The 13625-nt window shown below is 48.3% G+C and overlaps 1 protein-coding gene across 1 annotated transcript; it reads right to left on the minus strand.

Annotated features, from left to right (window-relative positions):
* Positions 1–9604: 9604 nt before the first annotated feature.
* On the minus strand, positions 9605–12851 carry LOC149338811 (uncharacterized). The gene is made up of 2 exons (XM_089550367.1): positions 12672–12851; positions 9605–9874 (listed from the first exon to the last, which is right to left on the minus strand). The coding sequence occupies exons 1-2, from the start codon at positions 12849–12851 to the stop codon at positions 9605–9607; spliced, it is 450 nt and encodes a 149-aa protein (XP_089406493.1).
* Between the last annotated feature and the right edge of the window lie 774 nt (positions 12852–13625).

A 13625-nucleotide genomic window follows, 5' to 3' on the forward strand; every position in this document is an offset into this window, starting at 1 on the left:
TGTCTTGCTGGCTTGGTTTCCTCCTGTTTGCTTATTTTCAATTCTTGTTTTTTAAATTTCGTTTTTTTTGTTACTTCTCAGACAGTTCTCTTCCTGCATGTATCTTCTTATTATCAAAGGTTAAGATTGCAAATGATATCAATACGGAATGAATCTTCGGCATTTTTTACAGCTGTTTAGCAATTTTCATGTGTAACTAAAGAAAATTAAGCGGCAATTTAAATTAACCTCGCAGAAGACACAAGATGAAGTAGAAATGACAAGCGCTGACTCGCAGCTGAAGATTATTGAAGTACAGACAGAATAACAGCCACGCAATGACTTTCGCACTGGTTTAATTAAAATGGCACCGCACCCACTTGCCCACATGTCTATTCCTGAGCAATATTAACCAATATCCCTCAAAACAAAAGTATACTAAATCACTCGACATTAGACCATATTCACACTATCGATGAGGTGATAGAGAAATGCACAGAATATTACCAACCCTTATATATATAGCGTTCATTGATTACGAGAAAGCAGTTGACCCAGTGGAAACCTCAGCAGTCATGCAAGCATTGCGGAGTCAGGGTTTAGAAGTGTCTTCTGTGAAAATACTTGACGATATCTGTAACGACTGTGCAGCAACCATAATATCCATAAAATCAGCAATAGAATTTCAATAAGGAAAGGTGTCAGGCAGGGATACACGATCTCGCCAGTGCTATTCACCGCCTACTTATAGGAAGTATTCCGAGCACTGAATTGGGAACAGTTGGAGATATGAGTTAATGAAGAATACTTCAGTAATCTGCGATTCGCTGATGACATTGTTTGCTAGGTCACTCTAGAGATGAGCTTTAAAGCATGATCAATGAGTTTGAAGGCAGAGCAAAACGTTATGTCTGATACTGAACATGTTAGAAAACAAAAGCAACGTGACAGCCTCGCAAAATAACAGCAGTTTACAATTGGTAGCAAGGTTTTGGAAGTGTTAAGGAAACACGTCTACTTATTGCCGGTAGTGGTCGCTAATCCGGGTCATGAGATTGAAACAACGTGAAGAATAAGAATGTAGTAGAGCGCATATGACAGCTTCTCTCAAATCATCAATGAGAGTTTACTAATATCTCTCAAGAGAAAAGTATAAAACATCTGTACCTTACCGGTACTCATCTCAAAATGGTTTAGCTTAAGTTGAGAGAAACGCAGCAAGCTCTGGAAAGAAAAGTGTTGGGTGTAACGTTAAGTGACCGGAATCGAGCAGGGTCATGGCATCGTAGACGAAATCAAGAGGAAGAAATGCGCTTGGGCGGGGAATGTATTGCGAAGGCAAGATGACAGCTGGCGGATTCGATCCCAAGAGAAGAAAAGCGTAGCAGGGGCAGGCCGAAAGGTATGTGGGCGGATGAGATTAAGGAGTTTGAGGGATACGGTGGCCGCAGGAGGCAATGTACAGGGTTAGTTGATGAGGCATAGGAGAGGCAGTTGCCCTGCAGTGAGGCCGATGACGATGATGTTGATGGTTTCAAATATCCATTATTGTGACAATCAATACAAACGCTGGCGTACAAAGCAAAGCCCTTCGGGCAGAAAACTAAACAAAAGATAATAAAATTTCTTCATTGGAACTTGCAATTTTTTGGCAAATAGGGGTGCGGGGCTATGCACTAAGGCAACCAAGATTCTAGGCGGCACCTAGGAAAGAATAACGCTGCATAAAATACTCGGAAGTACGCTCTGCAGCCTGTCTTGTGGCGGCGCCGAGTTAACCACCATCCGTCTTGCTCGGGTTTCTAGGATTTTCATTGTTTACCCGACATCTGAGCGTGCCGGCGAGAAATATGTTCCCAGAGTTGCATGGGGAAAAAAAGTCCAATCTGATAGCCACCTGCAGCCTGCTCTGAATACCACGGCGAGTCGAGAAGAGAATGGATTGCTCACTCCATCAAATGGAACACCGAGTAGGGAACGGCGGCACGTCGTCGCCTTGCCCCTTTTCCTTTGGCAGAGGGGGATTGGCTGCAGTATATGAGCAAACTAAAGAGAGAAAACAATAATAAAACAGATTAAAAATCGCATTAGGCTAAACAATCACCACGAAGAGCCGAGAAAAATAGACGGTATTAATAGAAAACTTAAGAGCAGAAAGGGGAATGTCGACGTTTGATTCAATTTAGAGAAGCTAGAGTGATAATGCTCACTTGTTTTTCCGAAAGAAAAAAAGCTGAAGTGGTAGATCAAGATGACGTAGCAACTGAAAGAGCGCCGTGTAGTGGAGGGATGTGAACTGCCGCGGTTTACATAAAACGTGTTTTGTTCTGAGGTGACAAACCGGAAAGTTCCTAGAAATAAGGCCACCGAGAGAAAAGGGAAGAAGCCCCGCCGCGGTGCGCAGTGGTTACGGCGCTCATCTGCTGACCCGAAAGACGCGGGTTTGATACTGGCCGCGGCGGCTGAATTTCGATGAAGGCGAAATTCTAGAGGTCCGTGTACTGTGCGATGTCAGTGTAAGTTAAAGAACCCCAGGTCGTCGAAATTTCCGGAGCCCTTCACTACGGCGTCCCTCATAGCCTGAGTTGCTTTGGGACGTTAAACCTCAATAAACCAAACCAAACCAAAAAAGGGAAGAAGGAACTAGTGCAGCTAAGGAAAAATTGAAGATGCAGGCGGCACCATTTGCTACAACGAGCAAATAAGGAAATGCGGCAGGATTAGGGAATTCAGCGCAAGGAAGTGTAATACTGAGAAGAAACATATGAGGGTATTCTTATTCAGTGTGTAGGCAAACAAAAACTTCAGGAAGATCAGTATCCTTCATGTGATATGCTAAAGCGAATCACCAGGAGTAACATGAATTGATAAGCGCTTCAAATTACGTTGTTCGCGCCTACTTTTCTGTACCGTTAATGAAATTTACTTGTGTTATGCAGGGAAGTGCCCAGTTAAAAAATGTCCGGAGGACAACCTGTTCGAAAGGCGAAAATTGTGGTGGTTCAGTAAGAGGGCAATTAAAAGATATGGGATGTTCTGGAATACAAAACAGGAAACATGGTATTTCAAGTATAGTAAGCAAACCAAATATCCCCGAACAAAATTTTTACAACAGAAAAAAGTGCTGAATATGGTCACATTACGGATTAGGTATCCGTACCATTTAATGCGAGGACCAACACCTTTCCACCTGCGAACATACGAAGCGAGATAACATTCCACTAGTTAGCCAGTGAAATCAGGGTCTAAAATAAGTAAAGCGTCAAAGATTGTAGGATTAATGTAAGATAGAGCATGATTTCATTTAGGAGGGCAACCAATTTCATACAGATACTGCTGAAAAGTGTGCTGTTTTACTTCTTATAATTAGCGTTTGCCTTTCTTTGTATAATGTTACCTTGCTCAGCATGTCTATTGTAATCGTAACTTGTGTTTCGATGACTCAGATCTATTAAAAATAAGGCTAGAATTACATTTACGACAGAAGCTTGAAGCTTCATCGTACGCAGCACACTGGGCTAAAGATTTATCGCTTTGGAACTGACCACCTTTTATTAGCAATTTTCGCCCTTGAAGCGCAGCTTACTTGCGATTAATATATATTTAGAGACAGTTATCTGATTTTAAAATAACGAGAAAGATACGGTCTTTCTCTCACTTCATTTTCGCGCCGCTGCTAGTGTAAAACCTGCAGCTAAAGTTGTCAGGCCTAGCCGACCATGAACGTCTTCATGATCGTAGTCATAAGTACAGTAGAGTTGAATATGCCTCAAAATATCTGACGCAATCAGAAGACCCCCAAGCAATCATTAACTGCTGAAGCGCCTATGTATCTGTTCTGGACAGATAAGGTCGGGAGTTTTTAACGCGATATCATTAAAGGCATAGTTGCGCAGAAAATCCGGCGTCGGCGTTGTCTGATTCGGCATTTTCGGCGTTGTGACCTGTAAATAGGGTGGCGTAGGGTGGGCCAGGCAACCACACCCGGGGAAGCAACGTAGGTTGGAAGCCTAGGTCATGTGACCTTGTCGGGTCATCACAACCTACCCACCTGATTGTGAGCAAGCCAACCATCATGGCAGGTGGCAGTTCAATTAAAGGTTGATCACGCGAAGTTGCTCCGGAAGAGCAACTTGGGTCGCACAAGAACCACCGGTGCAAGCACCTGCCATCGCAGGGCTGTGGTACATTCCTACATTCCTGTACCATTTCCCAAGGAGTGTTATGAGGACTCTCAGGGACATATAAACGTTAAGTTGAAAATAATCAATTCCGCATATATGGGCAGTTACTTATTAAGCCTATCGCGTCTTATCTTTAAGGCGGAGCTTAAGTGTAGCCGATATTTTGTACGTAGCAACAACAATTTAGATGCCTAATTTAATGAGCATGGAAGAGTATAGCAAAGCATTTGGCGACCATAGTTCGAGTTTTTGGCACGAACCATGTGAAACCGGTATGGGTGGCGTACTTTTGTTCTTTATATTTTAAATTCGATAGGTTCATTATAAATGGATTGTTTTGTCTAATACTTGTTTTACAGCGCCTTAACAGAATACTTCCAAAAATTTGTGGGAGGGGATGATGCTAAGAGATGCAAAAATTGGTTCGGTGTGTTCATATTGTGAAGCATTACCAATATTCGGAACAATTTTCTTGTGAAGAATATGTACCAGTTTGATATTAATAAATGATATTGTGCCCCATACAAAAATACAATAATTAACAACAGAAGAAAACTGCATTGTACAGCATCCGCTTACTATGTTTTCGAAAAAGGTATCGAAGTCGGGACGCGATACCAGCAACCTTCGACAACTTGTCCCTCACCTTTGAAACGTGTTCATCCCAAGATAAATTTTCCTAGACTTTTGACCACGGGAACTATTTGAATGAATGAGGAGCCCATTTTTAGCGAAATTTGTGACACAGCAGGATCCTTATGACGAGCTCTAAGATGTACAGCTTTGCTCTTTTCGGTGTTTATGATCAGCGAATTCGACTCTGACCATTCATGAAGTTTTTGCAAGCAATCTGCATCTTAATGTTCAAAATCACGCACATGTTCCGCTCGGGAGAATAGTGTGGTGTCATCGGCGTAAATCACAAAAATTGGTAGTTTACTTATGCAGACTTTGTCGTTAACATAAAGGAGGAAAAACAGCGGTCCTGGAAAAGGAGCGCTCGCAATATGACCCGGGATGTCCAACCATAATTGACCGCGCCCGACACGGTGGCGGCCTCCACATTTCACCCGGGTTGTTTAAAAATCGATTTAAGTAGAGTTGTACGCCGGCAATTTTTTTTTTTGCAGAAATTTGAAAACGCTATGGCGTTCGGCGCTCTGACTAAACGAATTCTGCCCATCCCGCACGCCTTTAGAAAACGACGCGTACGTGCAGCGCACAAAAGGACAACCAGCGCACGCTCAACCTGCACGTCTCAGATGACCTTCTCTGTTGCGCCCGGGCTGCTGCTGGATTGAAGCAGCATGAATGCAGCGGCTAAAAGCGGCCCGCTAGGCGCATCAATTTCATATAGGGCTAAAACTATTTAGTCATCATCATCAGCCCGACTACGCCCACTACAGGGCAATGGACCCTTCTTAATTCATCCGCCCACCCAACTTTCTGCGGCCCCCTGCTACGTTTTACTTCTCTTGTTATCCAGCCCATTACCCTTAAGGGCCACCCGTTATCTCGCCTTCGCATTACATGCCCTGCCCGAGCCCATTCCTCCTCTTTATTTCGAGTAGGATATCGTTAAACCGCGTATATTCCCTCACCCACTCTGCCGTTTTCCTACTTGAAGGAATTGGTGAGCGCTAAAAACCACGGAAAAAGGACAAACACACAGGACGTGGTTTTCCGTGGTTTTTAGCGCTCACCAATTCCTTCAAGTATTTATTTCCAAATAGCCCCAGTAGTAGCTCTTTTGCCGTTTTCCTCTTTCTTAACGTTGCACCTATCATTTTCCTTCCTATAGCTCGATGCGTTGTCCTTAACTTGGACCCTCTTTGTTAGCCTCCACGTTTATGCCCCATAGGTGAGTACCGGTGGTGCACTGTGGCCTACACACTTCAATGTGGCCTTGCATGACGCCCCTCAGAAACTTGAATGACAACATGATAGAGCGGCTTCCTGCGAATCTGTTCAAAGGAATGGAATGTGATCTTGAAACATAATCCAAGAACCCTGCTCTCTGAGCGCCAATTCATGTCGCGATGCTTTTGAGTTTATAAAGCACGGCTTCAGCTGCAATAAAATTCTATTGGTGTCAATCTCTTGAATATTTTGTGAAATCATTGAAGCAGGCTCATTCGCTTTTTTCAGGAAGTTGCATTCATTCCAAGTAGGAACCTCAGTTTGGTTTGGTTTGGTTTGGTTTGGTTTATGGGGTTTAACGTCCCAAAGCGACTAAGGCTATGAGAGACGCCGTAGTGGAGGGCTCCGGAAATTTCGACCACCTGGGGTTCTTTAACGTGCACTGACATCGCACAGTACACGGGCCTCTAGAATTTCTCCTCCAAAGAAATTCCAGCCGCCGCGGCCGGGATCGAACCCGCGTCTTTTGGGTCAGCAGCCGAGCACCATAGCCACTGAGCCACCGCGGCGGCCGTAGGAACCTCAGAAGAAAAACGGCGGAAAGCGTTTACATCAGACGCCATAAAATAAAACGCCAGTAATGGCGGAGACGGAACAATTCTCAGGCCAAGTTAGTTTATCTTCGCTTCTAAGTCTACTTAACTTGATAGTCAAAGCAACTTTCAAGTGACGCCGACTGAATAGTTATGGTCTCGTTAACTGTTAGCCCACATGGCATGAGCATCGCTTTGCCTTTGTCGTCGTCGGCCTTGGGTTTTGTGCAATGTCATGTAGACGCATGCCTCTGCTCGTGTTGATATCCACGAATGAAGAAGCACATTCAAAAACATTGTCATGTGACTGATTTGATCTAATAGAAAATAAGAGAGAGTCGGCTGCACGTGATAGCCCGTAACGCTTATTACTGTTCATGGCCGGCTTCTGGTCCTCGCGTCTGGCTGACTTAGGTGTGCCCGGAAAAAAAAAGGCAGTGGCTTAGCTCTGTTTAAGCCTGGATATACAAGCGAAAAGCTGCAGTTATGCTTTGTTTGTCGTCATGGCTGTCGCAGTTCGCGCACAGTGTACTGGGAGCACCGCAATAACGGTGTAGGCAAACGCGTTATGTAGCCCTCCTCCCGCATGCGTAGTAACTGTGGTAAACCACGCGACTGCAACGAGAAGTCAAACGGTGGCGAGGAGGCGAGCGCGCAGTAGTAGCGGCAGTGAGCAGACGGCGCACATGCGCAGTAGTGCGCGGCTTCACCGAAAGGTCAGGCGGCGGCGACGGCTGCGGCCACCTGCTCCACGCGTGACGTCACTCGGTTGCGCGCATACACAGAACTCGCCATTCGGTTTCACGGCTTACGCGAAGCTCGGCTCCGACCCCCCCAGAGAAGCTTTTCGCTTCAAAACACGAAAGCTAACGGCTTCAAGAGGTCTTGGCTTGCTGCGGCCGGATGCATGGCGTAACGCTCCTTCATGACTCAAGCTATTTCTTACCTCTAAGCTTTTATGTAAAAAAAAAACTTATTCCTCAATTTAAACTTGAAAAGGGCAGTCGCATCACGAAAACGCCAACTTCTCCTACCCTTTTAGGCTTGTCATCAAATTCGCACATTTTTAATTTCTCTCACTTTTATTTTTGTTAACACCAACCCTTGCAGATGGCGCCACAGTTTCCGTGGCTCGTTTTTCTGCATCCAGGTATTCTACGGCAATTTCCTTCCTCCATGCTTGCGGCACATTTCTCTGCCACGAGATCTCCACTGAGGAAATCTCTAGAAAAAGGCAGGGAAAATGTCTTATGATACGGAATCGGCTAGCCTTCGGAGACGGTATCTGCTCAATGTTCGTGGGCAACGCAGCGGCTATCTTTCCGCGATATGACATCTGCAGCCCCGTTACTTGTTCCGTATGCAGAATTCTTCTGTTCGAGCCGCCATAGTTTTCCTCTCCGCATGGACTACATTCATTAGCACAACGTTGAACTTGCGATTGGCCGTGATTGCCTGCTTGGCGCCTCAGCTACCTTTAACACACTTCTGTAGCCTTGGAGCTAACGGATGTTTTGGTATATTATGGTTGGATCGCCCGCTGGGCGAGAGCACGGTGGCGAATTCAGGGCCCGCATTCTATAAGGTGCTCATTTTAAATTGGCAATTTCTCGTCTGTTTGATCCTCTGTCATTGGTCATTCAGATATATCCGCGGCTTTCAAGAGTATGTGGAGAGCGACCCGGCCATCGGTGGTTGGCGACCGGAGCCCACCATTGGGCTGGCAATGATTGCGATATGCAGCCACTGGCGAGGTTGCTGCGTGGCTGCACCCATTCGCTACAGGCAGTGTACTCTTACTGTAAAGAATTTGTTGGCACGGCTTGTCATGACGCTGTATGCTATGGTATGTGGGGTTTAAAGTTGGTAAATTGGTAAATTGCTTTTCGAGGAAAGGAAAATGACGCAGTATGTCTCACATATCTCGGTGCACACGTGAACCGCGCCGTAAGGGAAGGGAGGGAGGTGGGAGTGAAAGAGAGAGAGAGAGAAAGAGGTGCTGTAGTGGAGGTCTCCGGGATAATTTCGACCACCTGGCGATCTTTTAACGTGCACTGATATCGCACAGCACACGGGCGCCTCTTGCGTTTCGCCTCCATCGAAACGCGGCCGCCGCTGTCGGGTTCGAACACGTGTTCGAACCCGGTAGACGACCGGTAGACGACCGCCTTACCACTGAGCCACCGCGGCGGGTGGGTTTAAAGTCAGAATGCTGCAGATGGCTATGAGGGACGCCGTGGTGGAAGGCTTCAAATTCATTTCGACCTTATGGGGCTATCTAATGTGCACTGATATCGCTCTTCTCTATAATGTGTGCTTAATGCGGTCGTTCTTGATGTCCTTGCGCAGTTGCTGCCCTACATTTACATTTAGTGCGGGGGAGGACAATGAACTCGATGTCGCAGAACGCGCTTCTCCCGGGCCGTGTGCATTTCAGGCCCGGTGTCCGCCAAAGTTCTTACCATCGCGGGCAATACTAACACGATGCATTTTCCTCGCCGCCGGGTGGCCGCGCTACGACACTGTGCTTAGCGGCACCTGCGAAGGCTGTTGAGTAGACCCCCGGATGAAACCGCGGGAAGGCGCTTGAATCTACTCGACGGAGCCTTGCCTGATACTGTTATTCTTGTGCAGCCAGACCAGCTACTTTGTCTTTAACATGGCCAGGCTTTGTAAAATGTGCTAAGTAACCGATGAATGATATGTAATAAACAAATTTTCGGTGATGGTTTTCGCCCGTTGACTGCACGAATACAGGGCCCAAGGCGGCATATACAAAAGAAGAAGATGTGGTGCTACGCGCGGAGCGTTTGCATTGCAGCGAGCCACAACAATTCTCGGCTGGCGCAGATACTCGAGGTGCGGAACAGCGTTTCGAGTTCATAAATACTCGTACGAAATTTATGGGCTAAATATATCGATGGGATTAAAATGAAAATTAAGAAACGCAGATGAGTGAGCTCCGCTCCCCGGCACGTGGGCTCGCGCTCAATACAGCCCAGCAGCGGAGACCGCGGTGTCCTCGGCCGCGGGTTCAGCCATGTCGTCCTCGAGTGGGGCGACGGACTCGGCGGGCTCGGCGGGCGCGCTGTCATTGCCGCTGGGGACTTCCGATGGCTTCGGCGAGGAGGCAGGGGTGACCGGGGCCAGCGTCGTGGGCTTGTGCCCCTTGAGCGCGTAGAAGGTGGCCGCCGCGGACAACGTGGTGGCCATCAGCGCCACGACGAAGATAAGGCCCATGCTGGGGCCGGAGGCCATCTGCAAAGCGCGAATATAAATGCATGAGTTGCAGGCATGTTCGCTTCCACTGTCCCAGTGTCTCTGTACCAACGTGCTTTGAGCGGTTCATGGCAGTAATGTCGGCATCCATGGCGGCGTCGGCATGATGACATGTTCCTTTTACTTTTTCACCACTCATCGCTGCCGCAGCGTCGTGCCCTGAGAAAGCAATCTTTCAGGAGGCCTAAGCAATTTGTGTTGAGAAATTCAATTTTCCAGTTTAAAAATACCAACGCTGATTGCTGTACGGGCATGCACAGAATCTCGCACAAAGTGTGATCACAACGGCTGGAAATCATGACATCGAAACACCAAAGTTTCTATGGTGAGTTGTGGAGAGATCAAAGAATCGTTAGTTTTTAAGATGTACGTGCCCGCTAGAAACGCCGAAAAAAATGCTATTACGGATGGCAAAGACTGTTTGAATCAAAATGGCAGATGACACATGCTATACCAGCCTCACTGAGGTTGAGAAATAATTTACTGCGTTCGCTAGCTGAAATAAAAGTGTACCTTGAATATAAATGGTTCTAAATTCGTCTGAAACAATCATTTCTAGCTGTGGCAAACTGCCTGAAAATGCTATGAATTTGAAATATACCGAATTCTGCACAAAGTGCCTGCGAGAATAAAGGACGTTAAAGATGTTCTGGATTCTTAACGTCAGACTCATATTTCTAAGCAGTGGACTCACTCTTATGGCGGTTGCCCAAAAGACGTGGGTTCGATCCCGGCTGTGGGGGTCGAATTTCGATGGAGACGAAATTCTATAGGCTCGTGTAGTGTGCGATGTTAGGGCATGGGAAAGAACCGCATCTGGTCGAAATTTCCGGAGCCCTTCACTACGGCGTCCCTCATAGGTCCCGCCCTCTATAGCCGACGTGGTGACGCCTGCGTTTAGGCGGCGGGGACGGCATCGTTCGCTCAGCCGTCAAGGACCACCTCTGGCTATAGGCGAAGGTCTCCATGTTAGAAGCGTTTTCATCGTACGTTTGGGGGATCGCACCTTGTGGTATGCCAGGTTCGGCATAGAAATGGCCTCGTCAGTAAAAGTGATGTGCAGTTGTGACTGATAAGTGTCAGCATATACGCTCTGCGCCGATGTGTTGTATCGTGGTTTCAGTTTCGAGACCAACGAATACTCGCATCAGGGGGCGATGTATTAGCGGCGCTGAGTCTATTGAAGGCGCCGCGCTCTGTACAAAAGAGGAGCTCTGTCCTCGCTTCGGCGAGCGCGGCTTCGGCCGCCTATCTGTTTTTTGAGCAGCGTCCGCTCCGGCGGACGGAGTTGTTGCTGCGACGCGCGTCTTTTCTTTCCCTTTTTTCTTTCCTCTGATCTTTAAACTCTCCTCTATCTGCGCGTGGCAGCGGTGGTGGCTTTGCTCGAGCCAGTAGGCAGGCCCGTGCAGTTTCCTTTTCATCCTTCTCTCAGTCACAACAACACAACAACAACATAAAAGAGGCTCTCTTCGTATCTGTTCTCGCTTCGGCGGGCGCGGCTTCGACCGCTTATCTGTTTTTTTTAGCAGCGTCCGCTCCGGTGGACGCAGTTGTTGCTGCGGCGCGCGTCTTTCCTTTTCCTCTTTCCTCTGATCTTTGAAATCTCCTCTATCTGCCCGCACTGTGCCCGGCGGTGCTTAAACATTTCAATACATCCTTTGATGGCGCGTGCCAGTTCTGTGGGGAGGTGGCTGACACCTTCCACATGGTTTGGGCGTGTCAGTCAAACCCATCTATCCCCCCCAACCCCAACCCCACCAGAGAGGACTGGGAGGCGGCCCTGCTCGGCTGTCAGGACCTAAAGACCCAAAAGGCCTTGGTTCACCGGACGCGGGCGGCGTTGCTTGCCAATGGGGCCCCGGAATAGGGGCTCCACCTAGTATTGTTAGGGGAAAGGGCCAAAAGGGCCTACCCCAATCACCTCTCTGTAAATATTTATTGTATTATAAATGTTTTTCACCACCACCACGTGGCAGTGGTGGTGGCTTGGCTCGAGCCAGTAGGCAGGCCCGTGCAATTTCCTTTTCATCCTTCTCTCAGTCACAACAACACAACAACAACGGTCCGCGTGTGCGTCTCTCTCTTCAGGCTACCGTCCCGGCGTGCCCCAACGTGCTCCGGCGTGGCGTTCGTGGCGGCCACGCCGACACAGGAAAAATGCACGGAAAACGTCCCGTTCAAGAAGTAGCTGTTGTCGAGGATTCACCTGGAACCTCCGCAGCACGATTCCTCTCGCGCCATGCTGCAAGACTCCGGGCGTTGGGTTTAAACAGCGGTCATACTGGTATCACCCGTTGCATTGAACACTCGTTTCGTAGCCTGTACACAGTGGTCCTGCACACCGACATCTTAAGACCAGTTCGAAAGAGGCTTCTTCGTGGCTGCGTTTCGGTAATTTATAACTTTGTGGGAGCGATGGTTCAGTAAGATTTAAGCGACGTAGGAAGTATTTACGGAAGCGACAAGCACGAGGATGGCAAAACGACCCGACTTTGAGGCGAAGGAACACGCATTAAATTAGTTCTGATGGGTGCCTTGCAATCGACTAGTCGTGTCTGCATGCTGCCTCTTTCTTCCTTCAAAGGGTTTCCCCGGCTTCGATTTTCCTGGTCAAAGCTGTCTTCGGAAGCAATGTGAACGCGGAGGTTTACAGTTACGACATCGGCTGATGCCCTTTCCGACACGGTTTAGTATAGCATACATCTCCACCTAGACCTTGCGCCTCGCGCAATGAACGCCCCCTCGGGGTGTACTGCGAGGGCCCAGGCAGGCTTACCTGCTGCATCGGCGCAGCCTTCGGCTTCATGATGTCCTCCACCTCGTCCTCGTCGTCCTCGTAGGTCTGCGACGGCGCCACGTAGGTCGGCACGATGGGTGCCGTGCCGGTGGGCACGACTGACGCCGCCATCGACGCAGGCATGGGCGGCTTCTTCGCCGCAGGGTCTACGGCGGCCATCTTCTCTGGCGAACGGAGTCCTGCAGATCCGGGACAGTCGGGGTGTAGAACAGGCAATCGAGCTGCTTGGGCAGCGTGTGCTTCGCAGTCGGAGACGCCGGTTCTGCGAGCACGAGCAGTGCGAGTGTCCTGGCACCTCGGGCAAACTTCGTCGTCCTCACACAACCAACCATTTTCAAAGCACCTTTGGCTTCCTTTGCCACAGTGCACGCGGGCAAACAACTGGCGGCGCATGGCTGACAACCAGCACCAACCTCTACAATGCAGCAACTGCTGGCGGTTCGGTTACAGTGTCAAAACGTCCAATGTGGCGACCCGCTGCCGTATTTGTGGAGAAGGCCATTCGGCTTACATCACTAAGCTGATGATGTCAACTGCACGAAACGAGCTGACGACCAAACCTTTTAAAGATAATAAAAGTGAAGCGATGCTCAAGAGCAGACGCGTACGCTTTCTGTGACCGGAAGAATAATTCATACGCCAACCGTGTGCGTTCTTCTGTTCGAAATATTGAGTCCAGATTGACTGATTCAGTAGTGTCCATAGTATAACAGGTTCTTTACGTGGTGGTAGAGCGAACGCTGTGCAGTTTTAGCGAGGCTTGTCTCAACTTGTTGCAGGCCAACCTGTGACTTCTCAGTCATCTATTCCGGCACCAATGTGCCGCCTCCTATCATCGCTCCTGGCAGTGTGTCTCGCGCAGACATCTGTACTACGGACGTTGAAATGCCAAGAGCGTCGACCTTCTTCTACACCCTCAAAGCGACTCGTTCC

This window comes from Amblyomma mixtum, chromosome 6 (genome assembly GCF_055824585.1).
Source record: "Amblyomma mixtum isolate Tamu chromosome 6, ASM5582458v1, whole genome shotgun sequence".
NCBI lineage: Eukaryota > Metazoa > Arthropoda > Arachnida > Ixodida > Ixodidae > Amblyomma > Amblyomma mixtum.

Excerpts from the sequence above, each read along its gene's own strand:
- LOC149338811 (XM_089550367.1), bottom strand. The coding sequence starts at position 12,851 with ATGGCCGCCGTAGACCCTGCGGCGAAGAAGCCGCCCATGCCTGCGTCG. Across the intron at positions 9,875-12,671 it reads AGGCTGCGCCGATGCAGCAG|ATGGCCTCCGGCCCCAGCAT; the intron begins GTAAGCCTGCCT and ends CGCGCTTTGCAG.